General features: G+C 38.2%; 1 protein-coding gene across 1 annotated transcript; it reads left to right on the top strand.

Annotated features, from left to right (window-relative positions):
* The first annotated feature begins 3,236 nt into the window (after window positions 1-3,236).
* On the top strand, window positions 3,237-17,273 carry LOC139140398 (all-trans-retinol 13,14-reductase-like). The gene is made up of 10 exons (XM_070709613.1): window positions 3,237-3,521; window positions 6,767-6,949; window positions 9,220-9,461; window positions 10,038-10,239; window positions 11,614-11,811; window positions 12,819-12,938; window positions 13,437-13,691; window positions 14,824-14,990; window positions 15,255-15,414; window positions 15,690-17,273. Exons 1-10 carry the CDS (start codon window positions 3,314-3,316, stop codon window positions 15,818-15,820), a joined length of 1,866 nt encoding a protein of 621 aa, XP_070565714.1. The 5' UTR covers window positions 3,237-3,313; the 3' UTR covers window positions 15,821-17,273.
* The last annotated feature ends 515 nt before the right edge of the window (window positions 17,274-17,788 follow it).

Genomic DNA, 17,788 nt, shown 5'->3' with positions numbered 1-17,788 from the left:
AGAAATTTGAGAGTCTGAATATCTGTCCCCGAGGCACATTCTGCCTTAAAAATGTTCCAACAGACAAAAGCAAAAAAAAAAAAAAAAAAAAAAAAAAAAAAATATTCTCCAAAATGATGAAAACAGCAAACTTGGAAATCTGACTCGCCCATATTCTGAGGAGGATGCGCTGTCTATGACAGCTCCTATCTTGAATCAATATTTGTCATCAAGTCCTATATAGTTTTGCTAGCATTTACAAAAGTCTGTTTAAAAAACATTGTATAAATGTTTTCATTGCAATGACAGACCCTGGAAAACATATTTCTAAGTTTCTCTGCAATAGGCAGTCGCGTAAACAGTATTAGATAAAGAAGGACTATCAGATTTGCTCTGGTTTCATCAAGTTTCAACACACATGGCAGGATTAAGTTAACTAGTTTTAAAATAAAAAATATTCTCTTAATATATTCTGTTTTTATTCAGACAAAACCAAACAAACATTTCCTAAAAATGAAAAATACAACAAATTTGATGAAATGAAAATACAAGTTATATCTTTTACGATGAAACTGAACGTGATGCCTCTCCAGAAAAAACTCAGAAACGAGATGACTATAATGACTTGATGAAAAACAGCTCTGCAAGTACTGAATCTAACAACAACACCATCACGTCACTGTTATTACAGAGAACGCCACATTAACCCGTCAAGCCATTTAACATGTAACTGTTACAGTCACCGTCAATCTGCTGAGCACTTTATGGCTGCAATTTGTACTATACATGCTATTACATATTGATCATACCACATGCCAAGTATTTTCTGCCAGTTCCTGGTACTAATATAATGGCCTAAAGAAGAGGAACTCTGGGCGATCACAAGTACAACAATCCCCAGATCAGTCACCTCAGAATGGATTTTTACCAGTTGTTTCTTGTACTTAAAATGTAAATAGCAGAAGAAGTATTGTAAACAGCTGTTTATTGCGACCAACAATGTACACTGTGTTAGGTACTGTGCCAGATTTGAACCAGTGACATGTTGGTAGAATTATGAACCGCATGTCAAAAAGTTGGTTTCTAAAAAAATTCATCGCCTCTGCATACAGAAAAATAATACAATGCAGGCCTATTACAATAGAAACAGAAATGCTGTCACAGTGACGGGATACCCATTTCCTCCCTCTCCCCCGCCCCCGAAATCAAATGGCCATCCCCTCAAATTGTTGTTGTCTTTATGGTGCAGCTCTATGGTGTTTGAATTTGAGCTGCATGAACATGCAAACTCATCACCGACAAAGAGGCAGAGGCGAGCCTTACCTGTATGATGTCACTGTTGCATGTTGCCACTTCATATAAGGGCTGTTGCATTATCCTAGGGGAGCGTTCAGTTATTATGGCCGGGGTGGGCCGGTTAAAGTGAACTCCCCACCCATTGCCCCCCCCCAAAAAAAAGATTTCTCAGTGCTGAGAAGGTCGTGCCGTTGTCATGACGACTATCAAAATTTGCATACAACTCTGAGAGTAAAACGGGTTGTCAATAGGTCACTAAACTTTTGAGTATCACTATCGTCCATTATACCTGTTTCCTTGGGTATTAAAGGTGTGCAATATTCACAACAAATGACTAGAAAATTCACTTTATGAGCAGAATCTAGAAAAAAAAGCCTTTTCTTGTCTGGTCAGCGACTGTCTATGGTCTGGGTAACGAAAAAACATATCCCTGAACTAAAAATATGCATGGGCTACCACTGTCACTGGGCTACCAACTTCAGAAAATGGTAGCCCAGGTGGGCTACCAGGGAAAAAAAGTTAATTTCAAGCGCTGAAAAAGGTATATTTATGTATTTCTTCCTTTATAGCTAATTGACATAAAAAACAAAGTCATTCACACTGTTCATTTATATTCCAGCCTTTGTGTTTATTTATCCAGATAAGTTTTGTACATATCTTTCCTGAAACCTGGTCAGATATCAAATGAATAACGCTATGCAACCGCACAAGGGGAACCTCTCGTTCGTTAGCCCTCATTGGGCTTAATTTACAAGAAGACAAGACTGCATATAGTTGCCAAGGCAAGATCTTCATGCGACATATAATGTATATGCGTTTATTCAGAATCATTTTTATTTCCCAAAATATTTTTGTACACTGAAACTGCTTTTTGACGAAATGGGTATATATGAAAATCGAGTGACCCTCCTATGTGTTGTTTGAAAAATGCATTTTATTTTTATTTATGTCTTTACACTTTTAATGAGCCATCGATTTACTTAAAGTGGGCCTAAGTAATATTCTTCGGGGCTCACAAAACTTACAGTAAACAAAGGCTTACAAAACTAACAGTACATGAAATACTAGTATATACCTAGTAAAATTGAAGTGAACCATGGAAAAAAGCAATAAAGAGACAATACATATAAGGTTCTTCCTAATTCCATATATTTCTGACAATTACTAATAATTGTATCGAAAAGTAAAACAAAAATTATAATTATAATGAATATTTCTCTTGACAAACTCTTTTAATAGAATTTTAAACCTTATTTCGTTTGTTGCGAATTTCATTTCTGCGGGTAACAAGTTCCAAACTTTTGTTGCTCGATAATGAAAACTTCTATTGCTTACATTTAACTAACAACGTGGTTCATAAATTTTTTGTAGCAAAGCTGAACGTGTCTGATAAGTGTTAATATGGCTTTGGAGAACGAATACATTACTAAGATAATAAGGAGCGTCCTTTGTAACGCATTTGCACATGGTGACTGCTAAAAAGTAAAAAATTCTCTTTCTAATTGACATAACATTAAATCGAGTAAACAGGTCTGCTGACGGGAAATCAAAAAGGCAAATCAAAAAATACACGTAACGCTCTCTTTTGCAAGATATAAACTTTATCAATGTAATTTTCAGTCGTCTTATACCCCAACCTAGCTGTGGGTTCATAGTTGTGGTGTTTTTATATGGGATTTCTGCCTTTTACGGGCTGGTTTTGACTTTTACTTTTTTGACTCTGCCACCAGGTCAAAAACGTAAAAGTATCAACCGTAATCTAACGCAATACGATTACCCAATGGGAGAAAGTGACGAAGTTTTCAAATCTAAGGTGATCCCCTGATTTTGCTGGCCCATCCCTGAACGCTCCCTCGGATGCGTACGTACATGGCGGTGGAAATGACCAGCCCCTTTTCGTGAGTGTAGCGCAGCCAGCGGTAGAAAGGGGGCAGGGAACCAGACTAGCTATTCTGCATAACTCAAAAACGAGGCTCGTCGAGGTCCAACCTGAAGCCGAAGATCACGTTTACAAAGTCCAGGTACTTGAACGGCTGCCATGGCGGTGTCAGCAACCGTTTTGGGCTTTATAGCCAACAACCCATCCTTCATTGTAGCCGTGGTGGTTCTTGTTTTGTTCATCTATGCGTTGTCTACATTTATGAGTGCACCGAAACCGGGCAAAAATCCGTTCGAAGTCGACACAACCAGGCCGCCGGAACCTCTGGTCACTGACAACGCAGCGAGAGACAAAGTTCTCAAACAAGGTACGTGTACAGGCCCTATAAATACGTGAAAAGAGACAACGACACTTCTCTTGTCCTGTTGCCGTCCACAAAACTTAGATGTTGCCAAATAGCAATTCAAATGTGATAAATGTAGTCAAACTTTCAAATGCACAGTTGATTGATTGACAGTCTTTCGCATTCCTTGTCCTAACTCTGAAAATCAGGTAAACTCTACACCATTTGGCTAGCTTAATGACATATATTCAGATTCTACAACAACATTTTGCAACTCTTGTACTCCCAAAACAGGATATCGCGAAACAACACGAACCTCACTGGCTGTACCTGTCACAGTGTACCTCACCATTGAAAGATGTTTGTGGTTACGTTTTCCATGCATGACCGCGCCTGAATATTCTGTGTTCATGAACGTAAATAGTGGACGGACCTATATGAACACCTCATGAAAATTTGTTATCCGTAAACGTTTATAGAAAAATTGGAAATAGGCTTTTCAGAATAATTCTCCTCAAAATCATGTACAATGTAACCAAATCATCAACATATCATTGTGATGTCATTGTGTGAGCATAACCTTGGAGATGGTTATACTGACCATGGTACAGTGAGACAAAAAATATAGTCAACTGTGTGATTTACAAAAATACTGCTGAAATCACTAATGTGTTCAAAACGTAAAAACAAAGACCCTGCCGCCAGCACGTCTGACCGCAACTTTTTCCGGCTGTCAGCAAGACTTGTCAACCGAAAACATGAACCCGCCACATTGAAAACATCGACGCGCGAAACACAAAAGTTTGACTGCCCAGACCAAAAACATAAAACCACGCCCACCTTCCAAACGCCGACCACCGCACACTTACACTGTGTTTGAAGCGTGTTTGTGCACAGCTTTTCTCTCGATTTACTTACTGGTTTACTAGTTCATGATTTGTGATCGTGTGAGTTGGGTGAACGCTTGGAATGCAATGATTTGTGTTCTGTTTTCAAGTGAAACGTGTGAGAAGGATATGAACGCATCGAGTGGGGTGAACGCGATACAGGGAAGTTTCACCCGGCACTCACTAGTAGTAGTGCACTGTAGCTGCCCAGACTAAATAAAAACGCGTTTGATCGCTACGTAAACCTGACCTGGACTGCCAAATTTTACACAATGAACATTTTATTTTTCGAAAATTCATCAACTTGAACCAATTCTCTGGTTAATTCACCTCGTCCTGTGACACCCCAATGGCTCAAACGGGGACAGGAGTTGAAAGGCAATCTTGCCCCAAGCTACAGGATTTGATTGTCATGGAAATCTTACTGCGTGGTGGGGATAAAGTTACTGGCGATTTTCTCGTCACTCAGAGAGGTGGCGAAAAGTTCCGTTTCAGCGACCGTGGGTTACGAAATTTATAGCAACGCTTTGTATCGTGTGAAGCGTTAGATATCTCCCAAAGAAAAACAACGAAAAAGAAAATGACGAATATGGCAATAGTGCAGAAGATGTCTCAACCAATGCCGTCGCACGATGTGTGAGAAGCCGATGGTCAGTTTGGGAATGGACTTTAAAAAAACTGACGCCAGTAGCCTATGAGAAATTCACCGATGAGAATATTGCTAACTGTGATGAATATGTGAATTTTTTTCTGAACAACACTCAAACAAAATCCAGTTCCTTTGATTTCCAGTTCTTGCATATTTCACAAAGTCCTATAGTCCATGATCACGAGACATGCTTCTATTCTAGTTGTTTCTCTCGCGGCGTGTCGATGTTCTGTTCGGGTAAATCCTGTTCATCGTCTCACAATTTACAATTTTCCAAAGATGAACGACAGAATGTCCGCCGGCCGCGCCAGTCGACAGGACCACAATGTCTGAACAACGTCTGAGAAAGTGGTTGATCGTAAAATTTGAGGTCAATATTGGAGGCGTGGTTTAACAGATTTGCTCTGGCGGGTAGAACTTTTCTATTTCGCGCCACGATCTTCTGAGTTTGGCGGGTCGATGTTTTCACTTGACAAGTTGAGTGACAGGTGGGAATATCTTGCGGTAAGACGCGCTCGCGGCGGGGCCTGTGTTTTGACGTTTTGAACACATCAGTGATTTCAGCAGTATGCTGGCCAGACTTTTCAGTCGCAGTTTTATGAACAGTTGAGTCGCTACAGTGTACCTTGCACTGAACCTAGAACTGTTTCTCTGTCTTTACTATACTGAAATACACACAGAGATACAAATTGTTTGTCTTTCAAATTACTTTCAACATTAAACTTTCAACTGATACCCAAAATGTACAGTCTGGGGAAACCAGAACCACCCCACATGATGTGAGATGTGTGTGCATCCATACATGCAATAACCAACCACATGTTCAATGTATAAAATGAAGTTGACAGGCCAGGTCTTTTCAAAAACCAGAATGGAAATGCACAAAGGATAGTCAGTCTGGCTGTTGAAGTTGCTAAGGCACGGTCCCTCATGGAGGGACCATGGCAAAGGGAACATGGGAATACACCAGAACAGGTGTGGAGGGACCGTGACCAGAAGAAAGACTTGGAAGTCCAAAGGACCATGCAGCTATGGTACACCACAAGGGTGGCACTAACAAAATATTGATTCACAATGGATAAAGGGATCGCATATCTGTGTCAATTATATCAGATTAGTTAGGTTGAAAAGTTTAGCACAAAGTCTGCTCAGGTCAATGTCTGATCATTGATTTGCCTTGCAAATCAACAGTGTGCAAAGAGTCAGTTTCTGAACGAGTTACCCAGAGATGTCGCGAATCAGGGAATAAATTAAGTCGCCATTTACAGCCTTACAAATATTGTAAGTACTGACCCCTATAGTACAGTCTGTCACTGCCAGGACTGTTGATAACAAGTGGTAATAATGTATATGCTTCCACCCTTTTCAGTCTCCCCACCTCCCAGTCATCTGCATAAACTGAACAGCCCAGTGCAAATAATGATGGCAAAAAGTTTTAACATGGTACAGTGAGAGAGAAAATATAATCAACTGTGTGATAAACAAAATATGCTGGCCAGATTTTCCAGTGGCAGTGTTATTTACAGTTAAGATGCAACACTGTACCTTCTTTTGAACCTATAAGTGTGTCATTTGATCTGTATGCAAGGAACAATGGCAAAAGTGTTTACTTGATAAATAAAGTAATTTAACATGGTGTTAGCTTTGCCAGAAATATATCAGTGATAGCTTCCTGCAGTTTTGTTTTTTTATCTTTCTGAAATTCATAATGTAATAATTTGTCTTGGAAACAGGGTTTGTGAGCAAGAAAGTTCCGGATGACTTGGATGTCATCGTCATCGGAAGTGGAATTGGTGGTCTGTCCGTGGCTGCGCTCCTAGCCAGAACTGGGAAGAAGGTACTGGTGTTGGAACAACATGACCAAGCTGGTGGTTGCTGCCACACCTACATTGAAAAGGGATTTGAATTTGATGTTGGTAAGACATTTCTGTGTGTCAGTGTTACAATTGATATTTATTTTTTTTTGCTGAAGAAGAATCAGAAATGTAAAAGCCCTTGGCCTTGAGGATGATACCAGAGTTTAATTTACAAGGGTTTAAGGTAGTTCACACCACCGGATCAAAAGACTGAAACTTTTGCTTCACCACAGTGTGACATTGTCAAATGATAAAACAGGGCTCCCACTACCTATTCGCCAATTCGACAATTCGAAAGAAAGTTAAAAATGGCTACAAAAATTCCTGTTTGGCTAATGTAGTGGCTATTGAATTCTTAGACCTCCTCAACAGAAACCTACACCTAACAATAAAATGTAGTAAGATGTTGAAACAGTTTACCCTCCTTCCTACAAAGTTGCAATGTATTGAAACAGTTTAATCTCCTTTCTACAAAGATCCAAATTCCCTGGTACTTAAAACAAACACTGTTGCTGTCTGATACTACAATACATCTTGAACATAACGTCCATGAATACACTGAGGCCTGCTTTGCCTCTGTGAGTCCTGGGTCGTCCTTGAGTCTATCAAAAGTTTTACCTACTTTGCTGTATCAAAATTTGGCCTGCAACTACTCAGTTTGATAGTAAAACCATTATTTCAAAGGAAACTTTTACAAACGGAGTCATAATACAAAGGAAAAGGAGAAAAACTGAGGTTATTCTGGTGTTTAAGGTTACCACCAAAAATGAAAAAGGATTGCTATGCCTGAAATGTCATAAAAACACAGATTATAAATGCAAAAACTAAACATAATTCCTTTAATGTAAAAACCATCATGAACATCATACAAAACAACTTGATTTGTAAAATTAGGTACTCCTGAATGACGAGAAAGCTGTTGCCACACTTGAGATCATAAACTGGCTAAAAGTTACTCAAAATGGCTAAAAGATTTTTGATTTGGCTAATGAGTTGGCTAATAATTTTGGTGACTTAGGGGGAGCCCTGTAAAATAATATTCAATTGTGACTTCAGTCAAAGTAGATCTTTAAATGTAGGTTTTATTGTTAATTATCTAATTTTGCCAGATAAGTGGTCAATCTACAAGTCCCTAGTGATACTTTTAACTTTTACTTTAAGGAATGAAATGTCTCAGCTTTAAAGTTGAAAAGCGTTGGAACCTTACTCTCTTCAACTAGAATAAATTTGTCAAATAATTAATCTTCTGTAATTTAAAATGCGAAACAGTCAGTCATACTGCTGTCTGTCTTTTTTAAGTGATTGTTATTTTCAATGGTCTATCCTTTAATAAGTGAGAAACAAATAATAGAAAAAGAAGGGAATACTTAGACAGAGAAGATTCTCACCAGATAGTTTCTGTCTTGCTGTCCTTTGTTTTCAATGATGTCACTTGTTAAGGTAGTATGCGCCTGGAAAATGAAAGATTTAAACTTTTGCTCAAACTTCCTTAAGGAATGTTTCAACCATTCTCTTTCAAAAGCCAGAATAAAAATTTGGGGTCACCTTGCAAATTTTGGTACTAGAGAAACAAATCAGCCATGATTTACCGATATTTAAAATTCAGAATGGCCGCAATCTCTATGGAGAAAAATAAAATATTCGAATTTTGAAAAACTAAGCTAGTAAAAAGTTTTCTTACATCAAGAGATTTAAAATGAATCCCCACAAGTGGTATATCAGAAAGGCGTTGTAAAAGTTTGAGAATCCGACTGTCTGTCCCTGAGGCACGCTCTACCTGAAAGGTGCTGCAGAGCAGATGATTTCAGTGTTGGTTGTCTTTATCCAGTAATTCAAGTTCTTTTGCTCATTTACATATAATTTACATATGCAAAGTTACAAATGATCAATTTACAGTAATAAAAATCATATTTTTGTATGTGCAGATGAATAGCATGGGGGGAAGAAACTTAATTTTGAAACTATAGCACTTGGAAATCTTGTCTGGCCTTGAGGCAGTTCAGACAAAGACAAATATTGCACTGATTGTGAGATCTGGTAATGGACATCACCTCGTTGCATTACCAGATACAGAATTTGAAATATTTACGAATGAATTAAAGGCTTCTTCCACTGACAAATGTGTTGAAACAGATAATGTCTGCTAGTTGGTAATTTTTTGTGGAAGGTGTACAGAAAGCCGTTTCACTCCCATGGCTTAATCATGAATCCATAAGAGTTATGCTATTATGCACAAAAAGTATTTTGTCAGGTACAAGATGTTTTGAATGACAGCAGAGGAGGAGATTATATGTAGCATAAATTTTTTTTTTTTACCTTTTATTTCACAGGTATCCACTACATAGGTGAGATGAGAAACAACACCATGTTCAAAGTGTACGTAGATCAGTTGACTGATGGTCAGTTGCTGTGGGTAGACTTGGATGAACCCTTTGACACTGTGGTTATTGGGGAACCTGGCAAAGCCAAGCACTACCCTCTCTACTCTGGAAAGCACAAATTCCGGCAGAGTCTGGTGGATAATTTTCCCGATGATGTTGAAGCCATTGATAAATTTCTTGACATGCTAAAGGTTCGTGATCACTACTTAGTGTCTCCGACGTTACAGTAAATTGTGGTCTTCTCCCTGGAGCCACTGATGGCCCCAAAACATAACAATTACTTATATTGACTTGTTATACCAGCTTATGTTAGCTAGCTGCCAGACGATCGGAAATTCCTTTACAGAAAAGTAAATTGATCAAGTAGCTTTCATAATTTCAAAATATTTATTTTATTATTTCATCAAGTATTTATGGTGCAAGCTATTTATACTCTGTAAATTTTTGTTAAACTTTGCTACATTGGTTTGTTGTTGGTAACAACAACCCAATGCAGCAAAGTTTAACAAAAATCTTTTTACGCATAATAAATGCCCCACAATCCTTTCAGAAATGTTGTACTCTGCCAAAAAGTACTGTGTGTACTGTTTGATGAAACGCAAGTGAAATTAATTCATTTTCTGGCCAATGCTCGACTTCACAAGTAATGAAATATGGTTATTTTATGGTAAACAATAACATAATCTGTCATTACACCACATTACTGAAGACTAGTTTGTCCGATAGACAGAGTCTCGTAAATTTTATAAATTTCTGATCTATTACAGGAATGTCGCAAAAATATGCTGGGCCACATCACGACCAAGATGCTACCAAAAGGACTGAGCAGCGTCCTGGCTGCCACAGGACTGATCAACCGGATGACTGATTATTACAAATATTCTCAACGTACCGTGCAGGAAGTGGTGGAAGAAATCACAGACAACAAGGATCTCCAAACAGTTCTTTCATACAGCTTTGGTGATTATGGTAAGGCTTGTATGACACACTATGCAATATGCAAAAAAAATTGAGCAATCTGATCTGGCCCTGGATTAGCCAAATTAGTGTGGCAAAATTTCATGATTCTGTCAACATACTGGCACCCATTAACCCCACAGCTTGCAACTTTTATTATGATATTTGGTTGAATATGCTTCAACTGGCAGCAAAAAAAAGATTGAAAATTGAACGCTAGTGTAGCTTGATCTCAGTCAGAATGGAAAGCCAAGTTTTGCAAGATTATCAGTACATATATTTGTGGTAAACTGTTCCATGCAGCCATTACAGTGCGTCACTAGTGTGGCCAATGGAAAGTTTTTGTTTAGCAGGAAACCAAATTGCCAAGATATTTTGAAACTCGGTTGAAACACTGAGTACTCAATCATGACAGTGTTTTGCAGAATGCTATCAATAGCCTTGAAAATTTCAGGTATTTTTAGCCAGTCTGACCATTCTTTCTTGCCTGCCATTATTTATGTAAAGGTTGAAATAGAATGCAAATCAAGGGTTTTAGTCATAGGATGTGTTCATTGGTGATTCATACATCTAATTTTTATATCACCTGCTGCACACTTCATGAGATTACCGGTAACCCCATTGGGAAAATTGAGATCTGATTCAGGTGCAGACAAACAGCATGGCATTACTGATAATTTTATCAGTAAATGCCTTCAGATTTGAGGGTCACTATGATGTGTTTTAGTTGAGAAGGGACAATATGTTTCACTGCTTATGAACAGTGTGCTTCATACATGGCTTAATGTGCAGGTGGACTATCTGCCTCGTCTAAAGACTAACTTCAGAAAAAATATTTGACAGGAAAACATAACACAAGCATCTTGTTGGTAGTCAACTTCAATGAAAGACTGGTACCAGTATCAGAGATTTGTGACTGTGGTGTTAATCATGCCAATATGTTCTGACTTGAAAACAGAGTCAATAGGTAAAGAGCATTGCCAACAGTGAAAAGTTGCATAGCCTAGCAGTACTGGTAATCTCATGTCTTAACCCTTTCACCACCATGGTTTGAACCAATTCCATTGTTTTCTATGGTAAAGTTGGACCTCTGGAAAGGGAAATGGGGTGAAAGGGTTAAATAGAGTAAATCACCTTTTAGCATTCTGTGGTAACGCCTTTCCAAAACGAAGTCAGTTGCTATACAGTTACAAATTGCATCGGAGAAATGCATCAGTGCTCAAACAGTCAGTTGGAAGCCATAAAAAATGCCAGTTTAAATTTACACAATATTATGCTTTCTGTAACCTATAACATCTTTGACATGGCAAAGATGTCTTTGAGTTCATGGGAACAGTCTGCAAAGACGCTGGACATCTTTGACACAGACCAGATTTTTCCTTCCAGGTGCTCTACCAACAGACAGTAGCTTTGCTATGCATGCCACTCTGCTCAACCATTACATCTATGGTCCATCGTATCCAAAGGGAGGGGCCAGTGAGATTGCTTTCCATATTATCCCAACCATCGAGAAGGCCGGCGGGAAAGTCCTTGTCCGGGCTCCGGTCACTCAAATTCTCCTGGACAAAGAAGGCAAGGCTAATGGTGAGTAAAAATCCCACTTCAGTGCTTTGACAAGTTTGCAGTTTATTGACGAACGGTGGAATTTACTTGTTGAAAGTTAGATTTTACTTTGGGAAGGGTAGGTTGGCTTTATGTGTGTATATTCAACACAATATGAGCCACTTGGTATAAATATTATCAGAGTGTTCCATGACCCATCCTGCAGTAATCTCACTGATTGTGATCATAGGTATGTTGAGTTATTGAGTTAGCACTGAATAGAGATTGATTTTAGAGGGAGTATGGGGGTGGGGGGGTGGGGGTGATGAGGGGTTGGTAGCGCATGGGTGATTTCATAGCGACGTAATTACTGACTGTTGGTATGCAGATACAGAATGAGGCTTGGTTGGATTTTCACACTTCCAAACTTTCGTTTAGGGGAGGGGGGAGAAGGTTGAGGCCAAATGCAATTAGTTTTGCTTACTGTGCGCATGCTTTAATTATCCACGGCCCCTTACTAAGTACAGTGTATAGCAATATGCATGTCACATTACCAGCTGCCAATGGACATTCAGACAACCTTTATGCTTTTGAATGTGTGTTTATTGCTGCATTTGTAAATGGATGTTTTGACATGTGGTATTTTAGTTTCAGTGGCTATAGTGGTCCTCACAAAATACCAAAGTCCCATTTTCTCCGGCCTGATGTCCTAATTCTGTCACAATGTTCAAACACGTATATTTATTTTTGCATATTGATGATGCAATTTGGATGTCAAACAAATCATTTGTACCAGCCCTTTTACTTCAATTGCGAAATGGTGACCAAGGAGAATTTTGTCGGGAACACAATCAATGTTCATTGAACTAGCAGACAAGTTCCAGATTTGACCAGATAAGTCATCATCTTTGAAGACCATATATATAGACTGAATTTTGTTGTCGTTCTAAAGTTTGAATGTCTCGTATTTTCAGAGATCCATGTACATGGAGACACAAAACCACATTTGATTTGGATTCTGTTTCTTTAATGTGTGTATTTTTACACAGGCGTACGTGTGCATAAAAGCAGTGGTGATGTAGACGTCCATGCTCCCATGGTAATCTCTGATGCTGGATTCTTCAACACATTTGACAGACTGCTTCCAAAGGAAGTTTCTCAGAAAGCAGGTAATATGTAGCCTCTCAAGACTCCAAAGCCTCAGAGTTAATCAACTGATGAATCAGCTGATATTTGAAATGAACCCTGTCCTGATTCATTCTCAATCCAGATATCTATATTTTACCCACTATGGTTAACCCATTGAGCGCCAAAGTCAATTTTTTGTTGTATTTATAAAATGCACCCTAGCCAATTTTTTTCAGATTTTTGTCAAAATTTTCATAAAAAACTGTAGCCAATAAAATGTAATGTCAGTTTGGTCCAAAGTTATCCCAAAATTACAGAAAAAGTAATAAAAATTGGTAAAATGTTGCACTAAAATTTTGGTGGGAAAAAATTACAGCACTCAAAGGGTTAATCTAACTTACAATATATGGAGCATTTCTGTCTGCTGATAACTTGTACCCTACTTGATCCGGAACCTTGAATTCAAACACGGTTTAACCTGTGTGTTAACAAGCATATCTGAATATGTGTCTTTATATTGCACTTGTATTCTTTGTCAGGCTTCAAGTCCATGGTGCATAAGGAGATACGTAACGGCGTTGGAGCCATGTCTCTGTTTGTAGGGCTGAATGGTAGCAAGGAAGAACTGGGCCTGAAAGGCAGTAATTGTTGGGCTTTTACAGCCAACGATGCCAGCAAAGCTGCCCTTGAATTCATGGGGAAGTCTGTTGAAGAAGCTGGACAGAGTGATATACCACTTCTCTTCATTTCATTCCCTTCAGCAAAAGACCCGACATGGGATCAACGTTATCCAGGTAAGGCACTTAAAATAAAATTCTTTGTTTGGCGTCCACGTTCTGGTAGGTTTCAGGGAAAATTAAGAAAACAAACACAGTGTTAACACTATTACAAATAAAAATGTTATTTTTTTCAAAAGAACCTGAATAAAAAATGAGCTTATGTTAATACACTTGTGTTTTTTGTCTGTGTTTTTCCCTGGCTGGCTGGTAGGTTTTTAAAAAATACAAGGACGGCAAACAAAGAATTTTCTTTAAATAGCCTAAACAGAAACACAAAAAACCCCAAGAACTGTGTGTGTATGTGTATATCTGTATATACCGGTATAAGTCATTCCATATAATTTGTAAATATGATAAGTTACATCCAGCAACAAATCTGATTTCAAAATATTATAAATGTGCACCATGAGTTTAGACAGGTGATTGTGTGGTTGAAAATAAAAACATTACGTTCTTGGTCAGAATTACAAAGTTGTTCTGTTGCAACAGTGATAATTCTTGATAGGTTACTCTTGCTGCTTTAAAGGTATACATTCACCTGTAATCTAAATATGCCCATATATGGTCAAAGGGGTGTTACTTGGTATTCAAAATGCCCATGTGAGGGCGCTGTTTTAAAAAGTGGCCGTCCGCTTAAAATCTGTGATTGGTTAGATTTTCTCTTTCCATGGTAACTGTGGCAACATTGAAACAGGTGACAGTATATCTTTAAGAAAGGTAAATGCTGCACATCTATAGTACGATTGGATGAGTTTCCAAACACTGTCCTTGCTAAGAGTATGTCTATGCAACATTTATCCCCCTTGTGTTGGACAAGTGGTCACCTGTCCTCAGCAGACAAAATTCCATGTTCAGTCCATAGCACAGTAGTTGGAATGAACCGTTGTTGGACATTGGTATGCAGCTTTCAGTTGCAGTAAAGAGTGTCTTTGGCTTCATTGTGTGCGCGCACGCACACACACACACACACACACACACACACACGCACATGCACACACACAGTCACACATACACAGACTGACAGACAGACAGTCAGGGAGGTGGAATGACAATTATTGGGCCACTCAAAGCTGAAAATGGAACATGCTCTGCTACATACATACATATGGAACATGGTTTTGAAAGATGTGTACCTTGTATCTGCTAGGAAAATCGACCTGTGCTGTGATCACCTTTGCCAACTGGGAGTGGTTCAAGGATTGGGAAAATGAAAGAGTGATGAAACGTGGGGAAGAATACGACCGGCTGAAAAATGCTATCGGAGATAGAATGTGGGAACAGACCTGTCTGCTATACCCACAACTCAAAGACAAGGTAATATGTAGCTCCTATAACACAAATATGATTTCTAAAAACTGATAGAATCGACAGTTCAACTCTTTTGCCCCTTTCACTGTACACAGGTCCACACTTGCCATAAAACAGGCAAGGCTGCACCTCGTCCTCCCCCTCTCTCTCTCTCTCTCTCTCTCTCTCTCTCTCTCTCTCTGTTTTATGCATGATTCCAAGAAATATGTAATTTCATTTACACAGAAGAAAGAGTGGCGTCTTAATGACTATAATGTGTCCTTGTTTCAGGTTGAATACTTTGAAGTTGGGACGCCAGTTAGTAACAAACACTACATTGCATCGCCAAAGGGTGAGATATATGGTTTGGATCACAACAAGACCAGGTTCAGTGCCAAAACAGTCAGCGCCCTCAGACCAACTACTGCAATACCCAATCTCTACCTGACAGGTGAGTAACTTCCTAGAGTCTTTTTAGAGTAATTTTACAGATTTAATATGACATTTATGATGGGGTAAAGATGAACTAATCACGAACTTCATGAACAAATTTGTGTAAAGTAAGACATTGATAATGCCTTACTGTGATAGTCTTCACAACGGACACAAAAAGTAGCTAGACTGTAGGATCAACAAGATCAACCAAATTTGTTGTATCAATTTGGACAATTTTTTTGCAGAATTTCAGCTTTGATTTGTTAAGCCATACATTTACCTCTGTTGCAGGTCAAGATATTCTCAGCTGTGGTTTTGCCGGTGCAGCATTCGGTGGCTTGCTCTGTGCCAGCAGTATCCTCAACAGAAACCTCATGACCGATGCCCTGAAGCTGAGACAACAGCTGTCCAAATCCAAGTGAAAAGTCAGACGACCTGTGACCCATGATACCTGGGTCACTCACAGTAGAATTCAGATTAATAGCTTCTTTTCCTTCACTTGGGGCAGGTTGTGATGGCAATTACCCATCTGATTAACATCACCAGGTATTTTTTTAATATCAATATCAATGCGATGAAATTGAGATTTTCCAAACTTTTTGAGGAGAACATTTTATAGTTTTGTTTGAATGTACAAACAAGGCCTGTACGCGCCTTAAAAGTACTTGAAAGTCCTTGAACTTTTAAATGCTTCCGGAGAGTCCTGAAAAAGTCTTAGAAAATCGATAATCGACCCACAATTTTCAAAAATGCAAGATGGTCAGCAAAGATATCATAAAAATGACATACACGTAGATTTGTAAAAATGACATATTGTAAAATTATATCTGAAAAAATGGTATATTTAACTTCAAAGAGTCCTTGAAAATTGCTGAAAAAGTCATTGAAAGTCGTGGAATTTGAATTGACTTCTAAGTGTATGGATCCTGTTAACAATATGCCACAGAAAAACTGGCTTTCAGGAGGAATAACCTTCATTTCTTTCTTCAATCATATCACTGTAATTTCAATAATTGGACATGAATAGTCTGATGTTGTATACATTGAAATGATGGGCAATGGAACCAACCCCACTGTGTCCATATTTTATTTTTGGAAATTTTCTGAATCAGGGTATGATTGCTGTGGATAATGATGGGGATTTATGAATTCTATTCAAATTTAGTCAAAGCTTGCTTGTGTGCCGTGTGATTTTTTATCGTGAAATTTTATTTTACTGAAAGAAAACTGTGTCCAGGGTAGAGAGACCAATGTTGATCATAACCTTTCTGTTAGTTAGCCCATTGTGAGATACTTTCTTTACATTTAATTGATTTGAATGTAATTTTGTGATGTGCATTGGTGTGCCTGAAGAGGGGGCTGTAGCGCTTGCCTTTTACTTACGTCCGTGAACCAGTTTGAAAATCCCTACATTATGATGTAATGCTTTACAACTCTGATGTAAAAATCACCAGTGACAGAGCAGCGCCACCAACGTTTGCTTATGTGTTACCTGTTGTCTCAGTATGAGTGACCAACTAATGAAAATTCAACTGTGAGAGTAACAATATACCGTGTACCCTTACACTCGGGTGACTATTATCAATTATAAACCTGTTATCAGTATTGCTACTTTCAGCAAAAAATATGTGTATTCTGATTTGGTTTGGGTTCCCTTTATATTGAAAAACTTCATTTATTTTACGTTTTTTGATGTGGTGATTATTGTAATTAAATATACAGAGTACATAGAGCACACATGTCAATGCACATATTTCATCTGAACTGCATGTCAAATGTCTTAATTCCAATTACAGATTTACAGCATTTTTGTGAAATAAGCTGCTTGAATTGAATTCATTTAGTGAAGTAAAAATTATTTATGTATGATGTTTACTATTGGTGTGTTTGTTCTTCGGATTCACTTCTCCTGTCAGTATATGTGTGTGTGTGTGTGTGTGTGTGTGTGTGTGTCAAATACTTGATTGTGTGTACCTGTGGCATCTATATAACATGCAATGTTTCTAAAATAACATAGATATCAGTGTTTTATAATAATGTTATGGTCATATATTTCTCAGACTATTCATGCTTAATTAGCCTGTGAGAGACTGATTGGCTAACCAATTGTCACATGGTGATCAATTATGTTCGTTTTTAGAAAATCAGTAAGTATTTAGAAGTTTTGTACATCAAGACTACAAATATTTGGGATTCGTACCACGAGAAACAAATCTTGCCTGAACAATTAACAGCAATGCTATCTGCCAACTTAAAAAATGCAGCTTTATAGTATAAAGTCATGACATACTTTGTGAATTAACCTTGCATAAATTTGTCTTCACTGTCCTGCATTCACGTCATTTTCTTTGCTGTTATTTTAGAAACTTTAGCACATTTTAGGGTACCAT

The sequence above is a fragment of the Ptychodera flava genome, chromosome 9 (assembly GCF_041260155.1).
Source record: "Ptychodera flava strain L36383 chromosome 9, AS_Pfla_20210202, whole genome shotgun sequence".
NCBI classification, from domain to species: Eukaryota; Metazoa; Hemichordata; class Enteropneusta; family Ptychoderidae; genus Ptychodera; species Ptychodera flava.
The sequence above is the reverse complement of the archived record's forward strand: the minus strand, read 5'-3'. Positions and strand labels throughout refer to the sequence as shown.

What these genes read in the sequence shown, in the direction of transcription:
- LOC139140398 (XM_070709613.1), top strand. Translation starts at nt 3,314, where the DNA reads ATGGCGGTGTCAGCAACCGTTTTGGGCTTTATAGCCAACAACCCATCC. An exon ending in ATGGGATCAACGTTATCCAG is followed by an intron (nt 13,692 to 14,823) that starts GTAAGGCACTTA and finishes TGTATCTGCTAG; the next exon opens with GAAAATCGACCTGTGCTGTG. An exon ending in ACCCAATCTCTACCTGACAG is followed by an intron (nt 15,415 to 15,689) that starts GTGAGTAACTTC and finishes CCTCTGTTGCAG; the next exon opens with GTCAAGATATTCTCAGCTGT.